A 24,720-nucleotide genomic window follows, 5' to 3' on the forward strand; every position below is an offset into this window, starting at 1 on the left:
AGCGCCTATTACGTGTATCTAGCGCCTATCTAGCACCTATTAAGCGCCTATCTAGCACTGTATAGCACCTATATAGCATCTATCTAGTGCCTATATAGTGCCTAGCACCTATCTAGCGCCTATATAGTACCTATTTAACACCTGTATAGCACCTATCTAGTGCCTATTTAGCGCCTATATAGTGCCTGTCTAGTACCTATTGATGACAGGCTCGCTGGCATTCTTGCTTCTTCCTTTTTTCTATGAGAATCCACGGGGTTTTGTTTGCTTTTTAGATTTTTAATTATTGCAAATTGTTTCAATGATTGTTTTTAATGTTGTATTTTAAATTGTTTGTAAGCCGCCTTGTGTGCCCTTTGGGCAAAAAGGCAGGGTATAAATTAATAAAATAAATAATAATAAATAAATAATATTTAGCACCTATATAGCACCTACTGCAGGACACGTGCTGGACCTGGTGTTTACAGCTGGGCACAGGGGCAGTGATCTGGACGTAGAGGAGATCGAGATCACTCCATTGTCATGGACAGATCACTTCCTGGTAAGGTTTAGGCTTGTTGCGACTTCCTACCTCCGCAGAGGCGGGGGACCGTTTTCTATGGTCCGCCCCCGGAGGCTAATGGATCCTGAAGGTTTCCTGAGGGCTCTGGGGGATTTCCCCACTGCCAAGACTGGCGTCTCATCTGAGGCCCTGGTTGACCTCTGGAATGGGGAAATGACCAGGGCAGTGGATGAGATTGCTCCGGAGCGACCTCTGCCACGTCGCAGACTCGGAGCGGCTCCTTGGTTCACTGAGGAGCTGCGAAGGATGAAGCGGCAGGGCAGGCGTCTAGAGCGACGGTGGCAGAAAACTCGGGATGAATCCGACCGGACACGGAGTAGAGCCCATTACAGAGCCTATTCCGTGGCGGTGGTAGCAGCGAAGAGATCGTTCTTCTCTGCTACCATTGCGTCTGCTGACAACCGTCCGGCAGAGCTGTTCCTTGTGGTGCAGGGCCTCCTTCATCAGCCCCCCCCAGTAGACCAGGAGGAATACACGGTCAGCCGCTGTGACGTGTTTGCGCAACATTTTGCAGATAAAATCGATCGTATTCGTCACAACTTGGATGCCACATTGACAGTGTCTGACGATGTCCCCTTGGCAACTACTTGTCCTGTGTTGTGGGATTCTTTTCAGCTTGTACAGCCTGAGGATGTGGACAGACTCCTTTGGAGTCTGAGGCCATCTGCCTGCCTGCTCGACCCTTGCCCAGCTTGGTTGATAAGAGCTGCCCGGGGTGGGCTGGCTGAGTGGACAGGGAGGGTGGTCAACTCTTCCTTGATGGAGGGGACGTTACCACTCGCTTTGAAACGGGCGGTGGTTCGGCCCCTCCTGAAGAAGCCCTCCCTGGATTCCACTGTGTTGGATAACTACCGGCCAGTCTCCAACATCCCGTTTCTGGGCAAGGTAATTGAGCGGGTAGTGGCGTCCCAACTCCAGAGGGTCTTGGATGAAGCGGATTATCTGGATCCTTTTCAATCTGGCTTCAGGCCGGGCTTTGGGACGGAAACCGCCTTGGTCGCCTTGGTGGATGACCTACGCCGGGGACTGGACAGGGGGAGTGCGTCCCTGTTGGTCCTGCTGGACCTCTCAGCGGCTTTCGATACCATCGACCATGGTATCCTTCTGGGCCGATTGGCCGAGTTGGGAGCTGGAGGCACTGTTTTGCGGTGGTTCCGCTCCTACTTGGAGGGTCGGTCCCAGATGGTGGTGCTGGGGGATGCCTGTTCGACACCCTGGCCCTTGAGATGCGGGGTGCCACAGGGCTCAATTCTGTCCCCCATGCTATTTAACATCTACATGAAACCGCTGGGAGAGGTCATCCGGGGGTTTGGAGTGGGGTGCCATCAATATGCTGATGACACCCAGCTCTATCTCTCCTTTCCTCCAGACTCCAGGGTGGCGGTTGAGGGCCTGGAGCGCTGTCTGGAGGCAGTGAGGATCTGGATGGGGGCTAACAAGCTGAAATTAAATCCGGATAAGACAGAGGCTCTCCTGGTTAGGAAATCCTCGATGCAGGTGCTGGACTATCGGCTTGCGCTGAATGGGGTTGCACTCCCTCTGAAGGAGCAGGTCCGCAGCTTGGGGGTCCACCTGGACTCGCAGCTGCTCCTGGATTCCCAGGTGGCGGCTGTGGCAAGGGGGGCCTTCGCTCAGCTTCGGCTGGTGCGCCAGCTGCGGCCGTACTTGGATCGTGCAGACCTGGCCACGGTGATCCATACCTCGGTGACATCGAGATTAGATTACTGTAACACACTCTATGTGGGGCTGCCCTTGAAGACGGTTCGGAAACTGCAACTAGTGCAGAATGCGGTGGCCCGTGTGGTTACTGGAGGTAGGCGGTTCGACCCTGTCAGTCCGCTTCTCCAGCGGCTGCACTGGCTGCCCATTCGTTTCCGGGCCCAATTCAAGGTGCTGGTATTGACCTTTAAAGCCCTATACTGCTCTGGACCAGGGTATCTTAGAGATCGCCTGCTCCCGTACAATCCGGCTCGCCCTCTCAGGCCATCAGAGAAGGCCTTTTTACAAGTGCCGCCGGCTAGGGAGGTACGTGGGGCGGCTGCAAGAAATAGGGCCTTCTCAGTAGTGGCACCAACGCTATGGAACCTCCTTCCCCTTGACTTAAGAATGGCTCCCTCTCTTGAGACCTTTCGGCAAGGCCTGAAGACCCTTCTGTTTAAACAGGCCTTCTGAGTTCTTGGCCTTTTAACATCTTTTTAACATCTTTTAATATTTTTTTACAGGCCTGATTCTTTTATGACTTGCTGCTGCTCTATGCTCTTTTTACCTATTTTTTTTACTCTGACTGCTGTTTTTAGTATGTGTTAATATGTTTTTATTTGTTTTTTAAATTGTTTTTAATATGTTGTAAGCCGCCTTGAGTCCCTTCGGGGAGAAAGGCGGGGTAGAAATAAAGTTGTTATTATTATTATTTATTTATTTATTTATTTATTTATTGGATTTGTATTCCGCCTTGCTCCACGAAGGGCACTCAAGGCAGCTATATAGTGCCTATTTAGCACCTATATAGCACCTATCTAGCGCCTATCTAGCACCTATATAGCGCCTACCTAGCACCTATATAGCACCTATTTAACACCTATGCAGCACCTATTTAACGCCTATATAGCACCTATATAGTGTCTATATAGCACCTATTTAGCGCCTATCTAACACCTATTTAGCGCCTATCTAACACCTATCTAGCGCCTGTATAACATTTGTCGATGACCCGTTGCTGATGCATTGATACATATTAAAATAAAATGCATTTACTTTCCAAAATCTTGGCAGGCCTTGCTAAAACGATCCATGAGCTGCTGGAGATCTTTGGCAGAGTGGGTAGTGACAGCTGCATCGTCGGCAAAGAGGAAGTCACGCAGACATTTCAGCTGGACTTTGGATTTTGCTCTCAGTCTGGAGAGGTTGAAGAGCTTTCCGTCTGATCTGGTCCGGAGATAGATGCCTTCTGTCGCAGTTCCAAAGGCCTGCTTCAGCAGGACAGCGAAGAAAATCCCAAACAAGGTTGGTGCAAGAACACAGCCCTGCTTCACTCCGCTTCAGCCTGAAGAAAACACAGGTCATGGTTCAGGATGTGGACTCACCTCCCTGCATTACAATCTCTGAGCATGAACTGGAGGTTGTCCATGACTTTGTGTACCTTGGCTCAACGATCTCCGACACTCTTTCTCTCGATACCGAGCTAAACAAGCGCATCGGTAAAGCAGCTACCACGTTTTCCAGACTCACAAAGAGAGTCTGGTCCAACAAGAAGCTGATGGAACATACCAAGATCCAGGTCTACAGAGCTTGCGTCCTGAGTACACTTCTGTACTGCAGCGAGTCATGGACTCTTCGCTCACAACAGGAGAGGAAACTGAGCGCTTTCCACATGCGCTGCCTCCGACGCATCCTCGGCATCACCTGGCAGGACAAAGTTCCTAACAACACAGTCCTGAAACGTGCTGGAATCCCTAGCATGTATGCACTGCTGAAACAGAGACGCCTGCGTTGGCTCGGTCATGTCGTGAGAATGGATGATGGCCGGATCCCAAAGGATCTCCTCTATGGAGAACTCGTGCAAGGAAAGCGCCCTACAGGTAGACCACAGCTGCGATACAAGGACATCTGCAAGAGGGATCTGAAGGCCTTAGGGATGGACCTCAACAAGTGGGAAACCCTGGCCTCTGAGCGGCCCGCTTGGAGGCAGGCTGTGCAGCATGGCCTTTCCCAGTTTGAAGAGACACTTTGCCAACAGTCTGAGGCTAAGAGGCAAAGAAGGAAGGCCCATAGCCAGGGAGACGGACCAGGGACAGGCTGCACTTGCTCCCGGTGTGGAAGGGATTGTTGCTCCCGGATTGGCCTTTTCAGCCACACTAGACGCTGTGCCAGAACCACTTTTCAGAGCGCGATACCATAGTCTTTCGAGACTGAAGGTTGCCAATACATTTACTTTACATCAAAGGACGAGGAAAGATATGCCAGTCAAATACAGTAACCTCATTGGAACACTCGTTTTTTTTTACACTATTCATTACTTTTAAAAAGCAAAGTACAGAAGATTTGAATGTACTGAATCCACCTGGTTGAGCTGAATCCTCCCAGCTTTTTGAGTTGAATCTCCTTGGAACTAGGGGTGGATCCAGTGTCTGTTTGGGAGGGGCCATGAGCACTACCTTCAGAGCCCAGGTCAACCAGGCAGGTAGACCTGGGCTCTACTTGGAGCCCACCAGCTGGGTAGACCTTCCTGTGCACAAAAAATGTTGCAAAAGGGGCTTCAAATCACCCCCAACTGACGCCAGCTTACATAAAGAGGACAGGTTTGGAAAAAATGCTGGGCAACCCCCCTGGCCCCCCCAGCTACGGCCCTGCCCCCATGAACAACCATTCAATTAACTGAGATGAGGGTGCCACTGAGCGTGTGCAGAGTGCTTTACCCCTTCCTTACTGAACAACCATTCGGTTGTCAGTGAAGAGAGCGCCACTGAGCATGTGCAGAGTGTTTTCCCTCCTGGGGAAAGGGGGGGTCTGAGGAGGCGGGGCAGCGGAGGCGCTGAGGGAGGTCGCGGCGGCCGCAGCGCGTCCCTTCCGGGGCGGAGGAGGAGGCGGAAGTGCCGGCTGCGGGGCCGGCGCTGCTGCCGGCGGTGCGGGGCGCTCCTCCGAGGCCCGGATGGCGGCGGGCGGCGGCCCCGAGAAGCAGCTGGCGCCGGCCCTGCTCAGCTTCTTCGTCTACAGCCCGCGCCTGGGGCCGCGCGAGGGCGAGGTGGGCGGGGCGGCCCCGCGGGGGGGAGGGGACCCCGCCGTCTGCGCGGCACGTCCTCGCGCTCCCCCTGAGGGGACTGAGGGCAGTCGCGAGCCGAGGAGTGCGACGCCGCCGGACGGGCCCACTGCGGCTGGGGCGCGGGGGGGTCGCCCTGGGATGCTGGCCTCCAGAGGGGGTGGGCTGAGGAGTGGCAGGACCCTGGACCCTCCCGCTGCAGCTTGTGGCGCGGGGGGGTCGCTTTGAGCATTGCCCACCAAGTGGGGGTGAGCCCAGGAGGTGGTACAGTCCTGGACTGTCCCACTGCGGCTGGGGCGCGGGGGGGTCGCTTTGAGCATTGCCCACCAAGTGGGGGTGAGCCCAGGAGGTGGTGCAGTCCTGGACTGTCCCACTGCGGCTGGGGCGCGGGGGGGTCGCTTTGAGCATTGCCCACCAAGTGGGGGTGAGCCCAGGAGGTGGTGCAGACCTGGACTGTCCCACTGCGGCTGGGGCGCGGGGGGTCGCTTTGAGCATTGCCCACCAAATGGGGGTGAGCCCAGGAGGTGGTACAGTCCTGGACTGTCCCACTGCGGCTGGGGCGCGGGGGGGTCGCTTTGAGCATTGCCCACCAAGTGGGGGTGAGCCCAGGAGGTGGTGCAGTCCTGGACTGTCCCACTGCGACTGGGGCGCGGGGGGTCGCTTTGAACATTGCCCACCAAGTGGGGGTGAGCCCAGAAGGTGGTACAGTCCTGGACTGTCCCACTGCGGCTGGGGCGCGGGGGGGTCACTTTGGGTTGTCCTCTCCCCCCCTGCATCAGGGGCTGGTCCAGTGTTTTTGTTGGGGGGGGGCATTAGCAGTGCCCTGACTGCAGACCCAGCTGGACCAGGTGGGCAGACCTGGCTCCCAGTTGGCCTCCATGACCAAGGTGGCTGGGTGGGTAGGCCTGGGCTCCCGCCTGGGCTTGGAGCCCGGCTCTGCCTGCCTGCCAAGTAAGCCTGGCCAGTGGTGTAGCTGGAGGGGGGCAGAGCACTCAGGGACAGCAGGGCAGGCAAGCAGCCCCTCCCTTCGGAGCCATTCCTGGTGGGGGGGAGCAAAACGGCTCTGTTTTGCTTCCCCCACCAGGAATGGCTCTGAAGGGAGGGGCCGCTTGCCTGCCCTGCTGCCCCCCTGAGTGCTCTGCCCCCCTCCAGCTACACCACTGGGCCTGGCTCCAGACCTGCCCGCCAGGTAGGCCAGGCTCCCATCCCTACTCTGCCCTCTGGAGCCACCTCTCCCAGGCAGGCAGACTTGGGCTCCTGGCCCTGCTTGGGCTCAGCCAGGCTCAGCCTTGCTGCCAATACCCGCCCGGTGGGCAGTCCTGTTTAAGATTGTACTTCCAGGATACAGGAGAACCTAATTATCAGGCTGCCCTTTTGGCATTGATACCTCGGCACAGCTGAGCCGCCGCTGGTGGTGGTGCCGGGAGAGCCCGAGGGCCTGATAAACATTTCTGTGGGGCAGATGCAGCCCCCCGGGCCTTTCGTTGGATGTCCCGGTCCATGGTACAGATCAGTGGTTCCCAATCTTCCCAGTGGTTCCCAGACCGCAGACCATTGAGATGAACATTGGACCACACGCAACCCCCTCCGTTCCCACCACAGTTCAATTTGGTAGCCCTCGGGGGCGCTCCGCAAGACACTGGAAATGCCAGCAGCAGGGAGTCCATTCTCTGCTCTCTCTGGTGGTCTCACCGAGTGAGTGCTCCTCTGCAGGCTACCAGAAAGGGTGGAGAACGGACCCTCCCACAGCTGGCACTGCAGCAAGCACTGGACCACCAGAGGGGGCAGAGAATGGACTCCCTACAGCCACAGCGACACTGTCTATCGGGGAGCACTTCTTTGGTGGAGCGCTGGAATTGATCAAAGGTGATCATCTTTTTTCCCCTGAGGCCACAGTTTGGTCCATGAGACCCTGAGAAGTGGCCACGGACCACAGGTTGGGAACCGCTGGTGTAGATTGTGTGGGAATTGACTTGGACCCATCTCCATATTGGACAAGAGGGAGGCGGTAAACTGAGGAGGTGGGAGAATTCTGGCCTGTTCCGCTTCAGGGTTGGAAGGCATATCTTGGAATCATCTCCATACACAAGCATCCTAGGAGTATGTGGTTAAAAAAATAGCAACTTAGACAGGGACATTCATACCGGGTAAGATGGTGGAATGCCTCATCAAAGATAGGATCTCAAAACACATAGATGAACAGACCGTGCTGAGGGAGAGTCAGCATGGCTTCTGTAAGGGTAAGTCTTGCCTCACGAACCTTGTAGAATTCTTTGAAAAGGTCAATAGGCATGTGGATTTGGGAGAACCCGTGGACATTATATGTCTGGACTTTCAGAAGGCGTTTGACACGGTCCCTCACCAAAGGCTACTGAAAAAACTCCACAGTCAGGGAATTAGAGGACAGGTCCTCTCGTGGATTGAGAACTGGTTGGAAGCCAGGAAGCAGAGAGTGGGTGTCAATGGGCAATTTTCACATTGGAGAGAGGTGAAAAGCGGTGTGCCCCAAGGATCTGTCCTGGGACCGGTGCTTTTCAACCTCTTCATAAATGACCTGGAGACAGGGTTGAGCAGTGAAGTGGCTAAGTTTGCAGATGACACCAAACTTTTCCGAGTGGTGAAGACCAGAAGTGATTGTGAGGAGCTCCAGAAGGATCTCTCCAGACTGGCAGAATGGGCAGCAAAATGGCAGATGCGCTTCAATGTCAGTAAGTGTAAAGTCATGCACATTGGGGCAAAAAATCAAAACTTTAGATATAGGCTGATGGGTTCTGAGCTGTCTGTGACAGATCAGGAGAGAGAACTTGGGGTGGTGGTGGACAGGTCGATGAAAGTGTCGACCCAATGTGCGGCGGCAGTGAAGAAGGCCAATTCTGTGCTTGGGATCATTAGGAAGGGTATTGAGAACAAAACGGCTAGTATTATAATGCCGTTGTACAAATCGATGGTAAGGCCACACCTGGAGTATTGTGTCCAGTTCTGGTTGCCGCATCTCAAAAAAGACATAGTGGAAATGGAAAAGGTGCAAAAGAGAGCGACTAAGATGATTACGGGGCTGGGACACCTTCCTTATGAGGAAAGGCTACGGCGTTTGGGCCTCTTCAGCCTAGAAAAGAGACGCCTGAGGGGGGACATGATTGAGACATACAAAATTATGCAGGGGATGGACAGAGTGGATAGGGAGATGTTCTACACTCTCACATAATACCAGAACCAGGGGACATACATTAAAATTGAGTGTTGGGCGGGTTAGGACAGACAAAAGAAAATATTTCTTTACTCAGCGTGTGGTCAGTCTGTGGAACTCCTTGCCACAGGATGTGGTGCTGGCGTCTAGCCTAGATGCCTTTAAAAGGGGATTGGACAAATTTCTGGAGGAAAAATCCATTACGGGGTACAAGTCATGATGTATATGTGCAACCTCCTGATTTTAGAAATGGGCTATGTCAGAATGCCAGATGCAAGGGAGGGCACCAGGATGAGGTCTCTTGTTATCTGGTGTGCTCCCTGGGGCATTTGGTGGGCCGCTGTGAGATACAGGAAGCTGGACTAGATGGGCCTATGGCCTGATCCAGTGGGGCTGTTCTTATGTTCTTATGTTCTTATGACCTAATTTAATAAATCTTCTCTCCAGTTTGCTTCTTTGTTTGTTTTGCGTGGGAAAGTGTTGTAAAATATGACCCATTTGCTTAGCGAAACTGCAGCTTTTCCCAAACTTTTTTGACTATGACCCCAAGTACAATTGTTCCTCAGACCAGCAACCCATGGAGTTGGTACATGTTGTTGTTGTTGTTAAAGACCTTCCTCCATGATGCTCAGGAATATCCACATGACCCCCTTATTTGAGTCAGGATTGCAGCCTTAGAAATGTGATTTTGTATGTATTTTTCACTTTTCTAATTTCAGGAAGAAAAGAAGATTCTCTTTTATCACCCTAATGAAATAGAAAAGAATGAAAAAATTAGAAGTGTTGGATTATGTGAAGCCATTGTCCAGTTCACCAGGTACTAAGTTCCACACATTTGCGTAGCATTTATTAGCAATGAATTCTGATGGCTTTGGGCCAAGATCAGTGCAGCTTATATCACCTATAATTTATTTATACCATGTTTAAAACGTACAAGGTGCTTTACAATTGAATTACCCAAACAGGATAGACAATCTGCCATCATCACTCTGTTTAATAGTTAAGTGATGATCTTCATATAGCTAAACAGTTGATTTGCACCATATTTTCTCCTCAGGACCTTCAGCCCTTCGAAACCTGCAAAATCTCTTCATACCCAGAAGAACAGGCAGTTCTTCAATGAACCTGAAGAAAATTTCTGGATGGTTATGGTAAATTCATGCACAATTATATTCCAGTAAACCATTCTATAAGATTGTAGGCTGGACTGTAAAATCAGCAAGCCCATCTGTGAAGCTTATTGAGGTGATAGGACTGGTGGGGGTGGTCTCTGTGTAACTGTCTGTCTCTATCTCCTTGCACTCTCTTGATATGAAAAAGAGAGGAATGGAGCAGAAGAGGGAGGGTGGAAGAGAGCACTCAGTAGCCCACCACTTTGCTCTCCTCTGTACTTCCTCGTCTTATTTGAGTCCTGTAAGGAAGAGTGGAAGGAAGACTGGTGAGCCAATAAGGCAGGGGTGCTCAACAGGTGGATCGCGATCTACCAGTAGATCGCGAGGCAAAATGAGTAGATCGCAGAGTGCCGACCCCCCCTTTCAGGTGCCTCTGGGAGGAAACGCCGGGAGTAAGGCCCATTGTACTCAATGGGGCTTACTCCCAGGTAAGTGTGGCTAGGATTGCAGCCTCACAGCCTAATCCTAGGCATGTCTACTCAGGAGTAAGTCCTGTTATACTCAGTGGGGCTCAAGGTACACCAACATACATTGTACACATAAATGTTATATGTTATGATGGTGCGAACATTGTAAAAAAAAAAACTCTGGTAGATCTCCGGGCCTTGCTGGGTTTCAAAGTAGCTCTCGAGCCAAAAAAGTGTGAGCACCCCTGCAATAAGGAATTGGGCATGTCACCATTGGCATTAAGGAATCTTGGGATGAACCCTACTACTTTTGTAGAAAGTGGCTACTTTAGTCCCTGCAGTGGGAAGAATGAAACGAGTAATACATGGAGAGTCAGTCATTTGAAATTTGTTTAGCTGATTTTCTTGCAGTTACCAAAACCCACTCTCTAGCATACACTTTGCATTTATCTTTGCGAAGTAACCCTTCTTTATGAGGAGGTTTATGGTAAGTCATGAAGGGGTGACCTGTATATTTTGTGGTAGAACATGCATTTAAATCTGGGTCTCCCAAGTGCAGATTCTCATCATGCTTTCACAAAAGGATGGTATGAAGATAAGTCCTGAAACAATAAGTCTTCTCTAAAAACAAGATCAAGCACACTTGTCTCATGTTAGCTTTTTTCCGCCACAAAGTCTGAAGTACAATCTTATTTCTGAAATAGGAAGGGCACCCTGGATTTTGCAATGTGTTTGATTCTTTGGCTATATTCTTTTACATAGCCTTGGAGCTGTGTGTGTTTGTGTTGCCCCCCCCCCCAGTTAATTTAACTCTGATAAATAAATTTACTAATATTCCCCTTCGTTTCGTTTTCAAGGTTGTACGCAATCCCATAATTGAAAAACTCAAAGATGGAAAATCTGTTGTTGAGTATCAGGAAGAGGAGTTACTGGTACGTAATGCCTGTTTTTTTGGCAATAGATTAAGAATATGGCAAGGGTCATCTTTTGATTTGGAAAATTAAATGTAATGTCATTGAGACAGTTGGTTTGGAGGGAAAAAAATCAGAGTCCTGTTTTCATGGGACTGTATTAATGTACAATTCCATGAGAAACGTAGTCAATACTCCTAATAAGATATTTTGGGTCTGCTTAATTCTGCAGTTAGAACTTCTTTTGGCCCACTACTATTGATCTGGTCTATCTGACACCTTCCTTCCTTCACCATCTTTTTTGTACTGTAATGCCCCTATTTCACTGTGACTCTAAATTATGTTTCCCCACCGTTACAGACACCAAACACTGATTTAAACTGTCTATCCCAAATTATACTGTAAAAGTGAGGAGTGTGGCTTCTAGGGGTATAAACCTCAATCCTAGCTTCCTAACAAGCCACTAGTGTCCAAGAGTTTATAACCACTTAGGAATGAGTCACAGCATCAGTGATCGTGTTCATCTTGTAGTAACTCTTTGATTCTGGGTCTTTTTCAGGATAAAGTTTATAGTTCGGTGTTACAACAGTGTTATAATATGTATAAGGTAAGCTGCATGCAATTTTTGTCACTTCATGTTTGCAATATTATAAAAATATTCAAGGGTTTGATGTCAATCATCTTTAACAAAGGAAAAGTTAGGAAATTTCACTTTTTGGGTTAACAGTTTAGTTCAGCCATTTTAGGAAGGCATTCAGAAAAAGAAAGATATCCTTGATGGACATGTCTGCGTATCCTTTGAGTACAAAAGTTTTCTCTATTAAGGCAAGTGAAAACATTTTCTCGATTTCCTTTGTGTAAATTATTATGCACATCAGTTGCTCAGCATGGTGGTTAAGGGAGAATTTTCACAACTTCTCAGGAATACAGTGCTTCCCAAGGGTTTGTAGTTCAGAGGTAAAATGCCTGCTTTTCATGGAAAAGGTACCAGGTTTTTCCAGGCCAGGCTGGGAATTGCTGCTTTGCAGCTCTAGGGAGCAGCTGCCAATGTAGACAGTATTGGCCATAGCTTCTTACTTGACCATCCATGTTAAAACTAACAAACTCTTAGCCACTGAGTAAATTTATTACTTCTAAAGAATCTGAGACTAAGAATTACAGTGGAAGCACTCTAATTCTGTTGGCAAATAATTGCATCTTGATGAACAGTTGTGCTTATAATTACCCAGTTGTCCATCTAATGCTTTTCCCCACCCTTTCAAATACTTGTTAGCTTTTTAATGGCACATTCCGAAAAGCCATGGAAGATGGAGGTGTAAAAGTTCTGAAAGAAAGATTAGAGAAATTCTTCCATCGGGTAAGTGTTCCTTTTCTCAGCTAAAACTAGGGTTTTGCAGCATCTTAAAGGTGCTAAAGGATTCTTATTGTAGATCAAGAGGTGTGTGTGTGTGTGTGTGTGTGTTACTGTCATGAATATGTACGTGTTAAGCCTAGGTTAGCATGTGGAGCCTGAACCAAACTAAGTCAGTAACGGAGAAGTGGCTAGCAGTTCCCGATGCAAGAATGTGAGTAAATAAACAAGAATTACAACCCCTTGGAATGTTTAACACCTTAGTAGACGGAGAAGCGCCTGATCAAGCGGAATGGAATGCAGCTATGGATCTCCAGTTGGGAGGGGTAAGAACTAAGAGGGCTAGCAACCAGGCCAACTTTAAGAAGGTTCTGTCCTCAAAAGTTTCTGATTGGACAGTCTAAATAAGTATGGTCACCTCAGCACTATTAGCACTATTAGCATATCGGCACTATTAGCATAAGAAGTATAATAATGAGTGCCCCAAGGGGTGTGCGTGTTCCTTCTTGGACAGAGTTTTTGGGTGCAACATCCTGCACACTTGTGAGCTCCAATTATCCACTATGGGCACCTGGCCTCACAGGTAGCCTGGAGCTAAAAGATCTACAAGAGAAGCTGACCCAGGTGAGAGATAGGGATTAATAGAGATAGCCAGCTAGCTTTATTATTTTATTGCTGATATGTTTCCTCTATGTTTGTGCCTCTAGCATTTGCTGCCTTATGTAACCTTATGTACTTAATAAACTAAAATCTTTAACTAAGTTGCTTCATTGTCTGTTGGGGACAAAGGTTCAGAATCCTGCCGAGCTGTTCAGCAAGCTACCAAGTGCTCACTGAGGTCTAGTAACTTGAGGACTGAAATTTTAATTGGAGAAAGCGCTCAGTGCCTGCCAGGGATTGAGTTAAGCCTAGAGGGTCTCAGTGTCCCTGGACTGAGGCACTGGCACATACAGGGTGGTGGCAGTACTACTGGACAGGGGGGCCTTGAGGGCTTTAGGGTTCGAGAACCAAGAACTCTGAGCACCCCAAACCCCCCTAAGTTTGCGACAGTTACCCTGTTATGGTTTCTTGGTTCAAGTTTGTCCATCACCATGAGAACTAGAAATTTGGTACACAGTTGAGCCAAAGTTGAGCACTTTTAAGTCCGTTGACTTGTAACAGTACTTAAAAGTGCTTAACTTTGGCTGAATTTTATCTCCATTCTTTTTAAAGGAAATGTGTGATCTGCAGGCTGCCTAAACATGTCCAGTGCAACAAGCTATGTAAGGAGACATGTCTTGCTTTGTAAAATCAGAATAAATGGAGGGGAGGGGCTATTACTGAATCTTCCAACTTGCTTTGATGCAGGCTGTTTACATGGAAACCCTCACATCCCTTAACCATTGAGAATGAGCTATTTAAGTCTTTTGCTTTTTAATGTGACATATAACATAGGGAATGGAACAACTTGTTTTCAAAAATTCAAGTTTGAGACTTTAGAAATATGGCTGTTTAATTCAAGAGATACAGCAGAGGTGTTTTCCTCTTCTAGTTTAATGGTTTCATTAAGAGGAGATGCTCAGTTGTTGGCCACCCTTCCTGCCATAGATGGTCTACCAGGCAGGAATGTGACTGCTATGGCACTAGAAAATGATAAGCATGATATTTCTAAGTGTGCAAAAATTAATATTTTGGATATTCATAGTACAAGCCAATGTGATGTTGTTTCAGTCTTGGGGAATACACCAGTTGTAGCTTCTGTGGTGAAAGTGTGGTGGCGTTTGGTCAGTGCATTAGAGAATAAAGCTGCTACACTATAGCTTTAAAATGTTTAAACTGAGACAGTCATTAATATCCTTCTGCTGTATTTATCCTTCAGTATTTGCAAACACTTCATTTGCCATCATGTGACCTGCTAGATGTTTTTTGTGGAATCAGCTTCTTTCCATTGGATAAAATGACTTACTTGAAAATCCAGTCATTCATTAATAAAATGGAAGAAAGTTTGAGCATAGTCAAATATACTGCCTTTCTCTACAATGATCAACTCATCTGGTAGGTACCTTAAATAATAGATTGTGAGAGAGAGAGAGAGAGAGAGGGACATACTCATGCAGAACAGAGCAGAAGCAAGGTTTTGACTGGTGTACCCTCCCCTATTGAACATAAGAACATACTGCCTGTGGAATGGGATGTGTGATTGAGTGTGCAAATCCCTCTGCATGTCTGCCCTGCTGAACAGAGAGCTTGGCTCCTTGTTAAGGAAAATTGAAAGTTTCTATGACAAGCAGTCAAAGCGGCCAAGGAAATTTTGAGTGTAAAATCATGTTACTGAATCTATGAAACTAGCAAGAGAGACAGATTTGCAAAAAGTCAAAATGTGCATTTTTCCCTGGAGCTTGGTGATACTGTATTCAGTCCATTCATATCCCACATTCATTTGTGTTCAGTGCAAGTTAAAGATGGGCTCTCCAAACATTGGAGCAGTGGCATGTTTTCAGCTACCCCAAGGGTCTCTTTGACCATCGTGACTTCATTGAGAGAAAATGTTGCAAACAGAAACAAAGAAGCGTCCTCGGTTTGCAGCATCGTTGTAATTTAAACCCAAGAGCTCTTCTTCAGCTGTGTTTGATTTCAGGGTGTTTATTGACATGGCACAGCTGCTGAGGGCATCCAGTTTCATTTGAGAGTCTCAGTTCAAGGCTTCCTATTCAAAAGTGATTAAGGAGTAAACAGTAAATGTGCTTGTAAGAAGTTATCTTCAGATGCCCACATAAAATAAATAAAAATCAGGATAATAAAATGGGTAAAAATTTCTCTAGAGATCAGTATGATTCCTCTGTGCCACGGATGTAACATCTAAGGAATGTTAGATGGGATTCAATGTTTTGTTTAAAAAATAAAACACTCATAAGAACATAAGAACAGCCCCACTGGATCAGGCCATAGGCCCATCTAGTCCAGCTTCCTGTATCTCACAGCGGCCCACCAAATGCCCCAGGGAGCACACCAGATAACAAGAGACCTCATCCTGGTGCTCTCCCCTACATCTGGCATTCTGACTTAACCCATTCCTAAAATCAGGAGGTTGCGCATACACATCATGGCTTGTACCCCATAATGGATTTTTCCTCCAGAAACTCGTCCAATCCCCTTTTAAAGGCGTCTAGGCTAGACGCCAGCACCACATCCTGTGGCAAGGAGTTCCACAGACTGACCACGCGCTGAGTAAAGAAATATTTTCTTTTGTCTGTCCTAACCCGCCCAACACTCAATTTTAGTGGATGTCCCTGGTTCTGGTATTATGTGAGAGTGTAAAGAGCATCTCCCTATCCACTCTGTCCATCCCCTGCATAATTTTGTATGTCTCAATCATGTCCCCCCTCAAGCGTCTCTTTTCTAGGCTGAAGAGGCCCAAACGCCGTAGCCTTTCCTCATAAGGAAGGTGCCCCAGCCCCGTAATCATCTTAGTCGCTCTCTTTTGCACCTTTTCCATTTCCACTATGTCTTTTTTGAGATGCGGCGACCAGAACTGGACACAATACTCCAGGTGTGGCCTTACCATCGATTTGTACAACGGCATTATAATACTAACCGTTTTGTTCTCAATACCCTTCCTAATGATCCCAAGCATAGAATTGGCCTTCTTCACTGCCGCCGCACATTGGGTCGACACTTTCATCGACCTGTCCACCACCACCCCAAGATCTCTCTCCTGATCTGTCACAGACAGCTCAGAACCCATCAGCCTATATCTAAAGTTTTGATTTTTTGCCCCAATGTGCATGACTTTACACTTACTGACATTGAAGCGCATCTGCCATTTTGCTGCCCATTCTGCCAGTCTGGAGAGATCCTTCTGGAGCTCCTCACAATCACTTCTGGTCTTTACCACTCGGAAAAGTTTGGTGTCATCTGCAAACTTAGCCACTTCACTGCTCAACCCTTTCTCCAGGTCATTTATGAAGAGGTTGAAAAGCACCGGTCCCAGGACAGATCCTTGGGGCACACCGCTTTTCACCTCTCTCCATTGTGAAAATTGCCCATTGACACCCACTCTCTGCTTCCTGGCCTCCAACCAGTTCTCAGTCCACGAGAGGACCTGTCCTCTAATTCCCTGACTGTGGAGTTTTTTCAGTAGCCTTTGGTGAGGGACCGTGTCAAACGCCTTCTGAAAGTCCAGATATATAATGTCCACGGGTTCTCCAGCATCCACATGCCTGTTGACCTTTTCAAAGAATTCTATAAGGTTTGTGAGGCAAGACTTACCCTTACAGAAGCCATGCTGACTCTCCGTCATATATTGGGTATAGAACCTGCCCAGTTATGGCAGTTGCTCAGTTCATACTGTGCGGCTAACCGTGGTTTGCACTAAACCTCATCTAGAATGCAAATTTTAGTTTGAGATTCCAAATGCACAGGCAAGCCATGGTTTAGAACTGATCGGGTTTTCAAACTGCATTTTCTGGTTCTGATTTTCCAGCTAATTACAAATGGCGGTCTGTCAGTCTGAACTTCACACCAAATTGTAGCTTTGCTTTCTTAAACATGGTTTGGCGTGATGCCCAAGTTGCATTAGTGTCCATTCCCAGTGCACTTTTTTAAAGTCTTCAGCCTTATCTTCCTGCAAAGTGAAGAAATGAGCACTGTAACTAACAGTGACACAAACCTGGTGACCATGGCGTTGTGCATTTTCTCTGCTGTTGAAGAAACAGATCTCTCTTGGGCATGCAGAACTAGTCATACAGGTTTTATGTTCTGCTTCGATAGTTTCAAATGTATTAATTCATATGCATCGAGCTAGCATTACTTGAACTTTTGACAAGCTGGTCAGTGTACTTCAGCTGGTCTTTTTAACATTCCAGGAGTGGATTGGAACAAGATGACATGAGAATTTTATACAAATATCTCACCACATCTCTGTTTCCAAGGCATATAGAACCAGAGGTAAGTTGTAGAGGTTGCCTCTAAATAGACGTCAGTTTTGTTCCCTGTCAAAGTGTTTTTGTTTGTATGTTTCTTTTTTAAAAGAAGCTTTTAAAAACTTCCTTCTCAGCTGAATTATCTAGCAGAAAAAGGGTGGTTTGCCAGTTTCTATAAATACTGTAGGGCAATGTGAGGGGAAGGGAAAACATCTCCTTGACAATCTCCTTGTTTCAGTTGGCAGGGAGAGATTCCCCAATACATGCAGAGATACCTGGAAATCTCCAGCACTATGGAAGGTATTGTCACCTGTAGAATTTTGTTGTTTTAAACCTTGCTTACAGGTTCCAGTTGTGATAACATAATGCCTTTTAATCTCTGACTTACCTATGTAACAGCAGCTGTAATAAAGAATGAGAAAAAGAGGTAACCTGCTTGTTTAAGAACCTAGTTATTGGAGGTGTGTGTGTGTTTTATGACTCCTTTGAGTTGGTCCTCAGGTCTCTAGATTGGGCTGGAGTTTGATTGTTTGTTTGTTTGGATTTGATTGTTTGGAGTTTGATTGTTGAAGTTTGATAGATTTATATGAACAAGTCCAACCTTTGCCTTTTTAGATTTCTCACTGGACCTCTGAATCTCAATGATCCGGAAGCAAAATGCAGGTTCCCCAAAATATTTGTAAACACAGATAAGGCATATGAAGAGCTTCATTTAATCGTTTATAAGGTATCTGCGAAGCTTCTTTACCTTTTATCAGATTCTGTGCCTGCCTACTTCGATGTGAATCATATTGAAGTCAGTGGAACTTCTGAATAAGCATACATCCCAGCATGCACTGCAGTCTTGTTCTGAAACCCAGAAACCCCCTCAGTTAACGGTAGCCTCCCGTGTTGTCATTCACATTTTAGGAGAGGAGCCACCCGATGGGACGTGGCTGAGGGAAGTTGGAGTTCTTGCAGAGATATGGTTAGGACAGTGGTTCTCAAATTTTTAGCACCTGGACCCACCAATGACCATCAGTCAGGATCCATCTGAAGTGATGTCATTAACCTGGAAATGATGTCATGGCCAAAAGTGACATCATCAAGCTGGAAAATTATAAACACCCCCCATGCAGCAAAGTCAAATCAGATTAAGTAAATAAAAGTTTACAATAAGTATAAGTTTAAAAATTTATTTAAAATAAAGAAAAACTCTTCCAAGCAGTTAACTGATTAAAAAAAAATTCCCCAAACATCCCAAAGGCTTCAACTCTTCACACTTACCCAGGAGTAAGCTCCACTGACTATCATTGTTAAAAGCATATATATATATATATATATAATAGCCTGTTAAAAGTGCAGATCTGTCACATTTCCCCAGATGCAGTCACATACCATGGTAGCATCAAGTCTAATTAAATATTAAAAATAAAATAAAATTATATTAAAAATAAAATACACTTTGAAAGGAATGGGGACCCACCTGAAATGGCCTCATGACCCACCTAATGGGTCCCAATCCACAGTTTGAGAAACACTAGTAGGATTAGGCAGCCTTGAAAGGGGATGTTAACTCTTTGGCTTCTGATTTAGAAGGTGCTGGTCAAAGTGAGTGGGATCTTCCATGACTGCAAGAACTCTGTGGACAACTTAAGCACATACAAGGAATGCTGGACTGGCTTAGAGCAGGGGTGCTCACACTTTTTTTGGCTCGAGAGCTGCTTTGAAACCCAGCAAGGCCTGGAGATCTACCAGAGTTTTTTTTACAATGTTCACGCCATCATAAAATATAACATTTATGTGTACAATGTATGTTGGTGTACCTTGAGCCCCACTGAGTATAACAGGACTTACTCCTGAGTAGACATGCCTAGGATTAGGCTGTGAGGCTGCAATCCTAGCCACACTTACCTGGGAGTAAGCCCCATTGAGTACAATGGGCCTTACTCCCGGCGTTTCCTCCCAGAGGCACCTGAATGGGGGGGGGGGTCGCACTCCGCAATCTACTCATTTTGCCTCGCGATCTACTGGTAGATCACGATCCACCTATTGAGCACCCCTGGCTTAGAGTGTATTGCAGATCATGCCACAGGAGTTGTAGCTGAGTGGTATTGTGCATCTCTTTGCAGCTGCAAATCTCCAACTCGTGAATCTAATGTAGCTGGACTGGGAAAAACCTTTGAAACCTTGGAGAGTTGCATTTGAGCCCATTGCTCACCAGAACTGAATAATAGTCAACACCTTCCCTTCCCCTGCTTGGCAGCAACATTGGCTAATTCTAAAGTATCTTCATGTCCAGTGGGATCTTTCCCAAACCAGGCACTCTATACTTTAGCAATCTCCTCCTACACCTGATGTTGTTTACATAGGCAGTAGAGCAGAATGCAGCTCCCAACAGTGAAATGTATGCCGGGAACACTGACAAGCCTGTTCTCATGATCAGTGTTTTGTCTCTTGCAGGCCATGAGTGCAGCTGTCTGCTTTATGATTGATGGTGAGTATCAAATCGTATTCTTTAAAATGACTGAGAGAGGTTGCCTGCGGTGGTCACCTAGAGCAGCAGATTGATGGGGGGGGGGCTGCTACCATCCACAGACCTCTGCTTTTCCTCCCCCACCCTGGATTTAAAAAGAAAGGGGAATAGAGCAGAAGAGGAAGAATAGAAGAGAGTGGTGAGATAAAGCATCTGTCTCCCCCATGTTTTCTTTTCTGCTCTATTTACCTTTTTTCAAATCCAGGCAGTACGAGGAGGAAGGAGTGGCAGTGACAGCAGCTGTGCATTGCCAGGGGTGGGGTGGGGGAGGAGGCTGCCTCAGTGCCAGCAGGTCTTTGGCTGACGCTCCCTGTGACCAGTATTAGGGGTGGAAAACAAGCCTCATTGTCAGCTGTTACCCTGCACATGCCCAGTCTCATCTGATCTCGGAAGCTAAGCAGGGTCAGGCCTGGTTAGTACTTGGATGGGAGACCGCCTGGGAATACCGGGTCCTGTAGGCTTATACCATAGTCTTTCGAGACTGAAGGCTGCCAACCAAATTCAATGTCCTCTTCCCAACTATCCTACAGCCTCAATGCAGCCCACCCTGGATTTCTGCCGTAAACTTGACAGCATCGTTGGACCTCAGCTCACTGTCTTGGCGTCGGATATTTGTGAACAGTACAACATCAACAAAAGGATGTCAGGGTTTGTGCTGTCCTTGTTTCAGTTGCAAAATATTAGCTTGTTAACGGGGAGCAAATATTTATGAACTACTTTAAAATGGGGCAAATAAGCTTTTCAAATGTAAGTATTGTCAATATTTACACCCCACCTTTTCACTGTTAAAATAACTTCATGGCAGCTCACAAAAATTAAAACACTACACAGTTCTGTGTATGTAAAAGCAAATACAAGAAGTTAACAGTAATTTAAGAGTATTCATTTTAAGTATGAAGTGAAGAGTATTAATTTTCCTACAGATTTTCCTGCTTATTGCACATGGAGTGATGTCACACTTAGGGTACTTCGGGCTGTCACCAGTGAGCAGTGCTTTGACGTGTGATTTGATCATGTAACACAAATCCTGAGGTGGTGTGCCAGATACCGTCCCCTTCCCTTTGTAATCACCATGCTAGCCCCTCCCCGTCCCTGGATTTGAAAAGGAAGAAGGGAACAGATGAACAGAGAAGGTGTGGAGGGAAGTTCTAGACACTCTTCCTCACAGCTCTGCGCTTCAGTTATCTGCCATAAATGGTTAGGGAGGCTCTCCAGATACCTCTGCCCAGTCATAGCTCTCAGCAGGTCTCTTACTCTTGTTTCTTACCCCTTCAAGCTAATTACTGGTATCTTGCTTAGACTAAAACAGAGATTAGCCATTATTTACATGATCGTGGCCAATTGGCTAGTACAATTGCAAGCTTTGTCACAGCACAGAGAGAGTGACAGCTGTCCACCAAGCCACCAAGGAGGGCAAACTTAGATTGTTCTCATCCCAGGTTTGGAAGCAAAGAGATCAAAGACCCTGGGAGGGAGCCAGGCCGAAGGGGTGTGCATTGTCCTATGAGGTTTCCAAGGTATGTTCCCCAGAGAAGTAAACAGCCCAAGGAAATAACATAATGGTGTCACCAACCCCCACTTCCCCAGCATGGTCAAATAGTACAATTGGGTTGAGGATGCATGCAGTACTCACTGGTGTTTTATGGCACAAACTGGGAAGTAACAAGAGGTGTGGGGGAGAGGGAGGGGCCTCTTTCCTCCTGGCCCACTTGAGGAGGCCTTTGTGACTGCTCTCCCACTGCAGGATGCAGTATACATCCCATTGGCACGGCTGCATCAGCACTAGAAAATTGGATTGGGCCCTAAGCCTCGTTGAACATAATGAGATTTGCTTCTGAGTAAGGAGTTTAGGGGTTTAGTGATTCCCTAATCACTGGGAATCAATGCACTCAACCATTTTTTTAATTTTCAGCTGTGCTGAAACAAGGCAGTTACGCCCATCATGAGGGCAAGCAATTTGCTTGTTTTGTATGGTGCGAACAGATTAAAGTGACAGAGGCTTATCTGATTAAGCCTGCCTTAAACTTTAATGTGGTGGTATCCTGAGAACCTGATACATCTTCTCTTGGTGCTAATCTAGCTGGGTAGATATAATAGGGAGTAAGTTAGCCAGCCTGGGCTTCAAGTGTCATGTGACATTTATCACACAGAAAGCGCATTAAAAAATTTCCAGTGCTTGAAAATGACCTCAAACCTGGTCTCTTTGGCAGAGAATAAAATGTGTAGTGCTTTTTAGTGTGAAATTGATCCGTTCCTGATCTTTGTATTTCCTTTCCAGAAATCATCAATATCACTTCCTACTCTATTTGCGGCCAGGATATTTTATTCTTCAGTGAAAGAGCCTCATGGTTGCTTGCTGTTTCCTTCCCATGTTTATTTCCTAGGTCAGAGAAGGAGCCTCAGTTTAAATTCATCTACTTCAATCACATGAACCTCGCAGAGAAAAGTACGATTCACGTAAGGCGAACGCCCCACATCTCGCTCACGTCGGTTCACCCTGACTTGATGAAGATCCTTGGTGATATCAACAGCGACTTCACTAGGTGATGATTCCCTCCTTACCCTCAGCAGAGTAGATTGTTGCAATCAGAACAGTATTCTGTTTGTTTGCAAACCTGACATGCTTGCTTGAAGGGTTTTGTTTTTTCTTCAGCCGCAACACTGTGATTAGAGTAAGATGTTGAAGTGTAAATACAGGAGCACTCTGTATCCGTGGTTAGATCTGCACATGCTCCCTGCGCACAACTCCTCCGGAGGCTCCTCTTGCCTCTGGAGGGTATTCTGAGCCCCGTAGAGGCCGCATGTGTCCACCCACGGCCTCTGCTGGACTCAGAATGGCTGTTACAACTAAAAAAACTCTACTTTGGGTTTTTCATCAAAACAGAAGTGGTGTTTTTAATGTCTTATAAGGCATGGGGAGGCCCAGGAAGGACCCCCTTGTGGAGGCCTCTGGGGCTTCCCCAAGCCTCCTTATGCCTTAATAAGGCATTAAAAATGGTTTTGACTAAAAACTGGTAGTGTTTTTTTTTAAGTTGTAACAGTCATTGAACCCAGCAGAGGCTGCAGGTATAGATGCATGTGGCCTCTCCTGGGAATGCATGGCCTCTGGTGGGCTCAAAAGACCTCCAGAGGTGAGGAGAGCCCCACTCCCCTTGCCTCTTTACGGTGGAGGGGTGTTCCCTCATATCCGCCGTTTCACTTAACCACTGGGTACCCTCATAGATAAAGGGGCACGCCTGTGTTCTTCACAGCTTATCAATATTTATATAGAGGTATAGTTTTCACTTGGGTAATATTTCCTTTATACTTGCAAAACTGGAGGATCTCAGGTTTAATCTCTGGCATCTCCAGTTAGGACTGGGAAAGTCCCCTGTCCCTGGAGAACTGCTTTCTAGTAGTGGTGAGCTGGATGGATCAAGGTCTGACAAAAGCAAACAAGATAAGACGGCCTCGTTTCAGGCCAACCGGTGTAACTGTAAGGCTCTTGTTTGTTGACAGCAGGACATAATTAATTATTGCAGCTGCTGGATTCTCATGCTAGCGGCTTCTACTAGAGTTATGTGAAAGTGGTCCAAATCTACCACACTTACTATTAAAATTACTTGATTTATAAGCACTGAAGGCAATCCAAAATGTACACCAAAGCTTGATCTCCTCGCTGGCTATTTCTTGAAGTGTTTTAAATCTGTAACGTTGATTGCTTTTAGTCAGGCTAGTTTTCTATATAAAAACTTCTTTCTTACAGGGTTGATGATGACGAGGAGATCATAGTGAAGGCAATGAGCGACTACTGGATTGTAGGCAAGAAATCTGATCAGCGGGAATTATATGTAATTTTGAATCAGAAAAATGCAAACCTGATAGAAGTTAATGGTAAGAACCTTTTCACATTTACACTTTTACAGTACTGCCCTTCAAAGTGAACCAACTCAATACATTGTCAGCTATCAGCTTGTCAGTTTTGCAACCCTCCAAAAATCAGGTCCCGACCCACAGTTTGGGAACCACTGGACTGTGCCAAAGCCTTTTGGTTGATTTTGTTTTGTCAACAGTAATTAAATCTAATAATTCTTTTAAAGCTCAGCCTCTCTGAGTAAGCAACAGACCTCTCGTAGTTGCCTGAACCAACGCTACAGAAACAGGTTGACACACTGAGCATTCAGTTTATTCTGCAAGCTTGAAGGGGGATGGCTAGAAAGTTTGCATCCCTTTCTTTGAGGAGTTTGTCAAACCTGTTTCTGAAGAAAATTCTTTGAAGTGACCCTACTTTCTGACAAAAAGACATCACAGGAAAGCTGGTACTAGCCAGAGTATGCCCTGCAGTTGGTAACTTGTTCATTGTTGAGTGTGTGATACTTCTAAACTTCTCTCTCTCTTTGTTTTTCCAGAAGAAGTAAAGAAACTTTGTGCAACTCAATTCAACAATATTTTCTTCTTGGATTGATCTGCAAAGGGCCGACTCTTTAGAAGATGGCTTTAAAATGTCTAAAAAGCATTTTTGTTTACTGTGATAAGTTATCAGTCATATTATTGACTGGAATAATGACAATAGTAAAGCAATACTTGCTTTGTAAGAATCAAATTTCTACTAATACTGTAAACTCTCTGATCATACGATTTTTAGATTTTAAAGTATTTATGTGCACTTGAAATCTGTCTGAATTAAAACATGCATCATTCCATTTCTCTGATAATGTTATGTGAATATTTTACTGGAAAAAATAAAGATAATCGCTACAATTTTAAGAAATCTTTTTCCGCCTTCTTTAGTTCAGAGTAAAACGGAGTGTTTTCCTTTCCAAGCACAATGACAGTTTCTCAATTTTGTGTGCAGAATAAAATTAAGCACGGTATTTGCAAAGATTCTATTCTTCCTACGAAAAAATTACAACTGAAAGCCCTGCTGCATCTCCTCCAGTTTCTGAGCCTTCAGAGTTTGAAAATGTTTGTCTGGAACC

At 46.5% G+C, this 24,720-nt stretch overlaps 1 protein-coding gene and 1 pseudogene across 1 annotated transcript; both read left to right on the forward strand.

Moving 5' to 3' along the window:
* Positions 1 to 5,144: 5,144 nt before the first annotated feature.
* On the forward strand, positions 5,145 to 24,495 carry CCZ1 (CCZ1 homolog, vacuolar protein trafficking and biogenesis associated). The gene is made up of 15 exons (XM_066640503.1): positions 5,145 to 5,303; positions 9,225 to 9,322; positions 9,563 to 9,656; positions 10,942 to 11,016; positions 11,555 to 11,602; positions 12,269 to 12,352; positions 14,205 to 14,380; positions 17,191 to 17,272; positions 17,486 to 17,547; positions 17,863 to 17,974; positions 19,690 to 19,723; positions 20,293 to 20,410; positions 22,147 to 22,305; positions 23,508 to 23,635; positions 24,151 to 24,495. Exons 1-15 carry the CDS (start codon positions 5,211 to 5,213, stop codon positions 24,204 to 24,206), a joined length of 1,419 nt encoding a protein of 472 aa, XP_066496600.1. The 5' UTR covers positions 5,145 to 5,210; the 3' UTR covers positions 24,207 to 24,495.
* On the forward strand, positions 20,110 to 20,223 carry LOC136634104 (5S ribosomal RNA; annotated as a pseudogene).
* Positions 24,496 to 24,720: the final 225 nt, after the last annotated feature.

The sequence above is a fragment of the Tiliqua scincoides genome, chromosome 13 (assembly GCF_035046505.1).
Source record: "Tiliqua scincoides isolate rTilSci1 chromosome 13, rTilSci1.hap2, whole genome shotgun sequence".
NCBI lineage: Eukaryota > Metazoa > Chordata > Lepidosauria > Squamata > Scincidae > Tiliqua > Tiliqua scincoides.

Excerpts from the sequence above, each read along its gene's own strand:
- CCZ1 (XM_066640503.1), top strand. The coding sequence starts at position 5,211 with ATGGCGGCGGGCGGCGGCCCCGAGAAGCAGCTGGCGCCGGCCCTGCTC. Across the intron at positions 12,353-14,204 it reads TAGAGAAATTCTTCCATCGG|TATTTGCAAACACTTCATTT; the intron begins GTAAGTGTTCCT and ends TTTATCCTTCAG. Across the intron at positions 17,548-17,862 it reads AATCTCCAGCACTATGGAAG|ATTTCTCACTGGACCTCTGA; the intron begins GTATTGTCACCT and ends TTGCCTTTTTAG.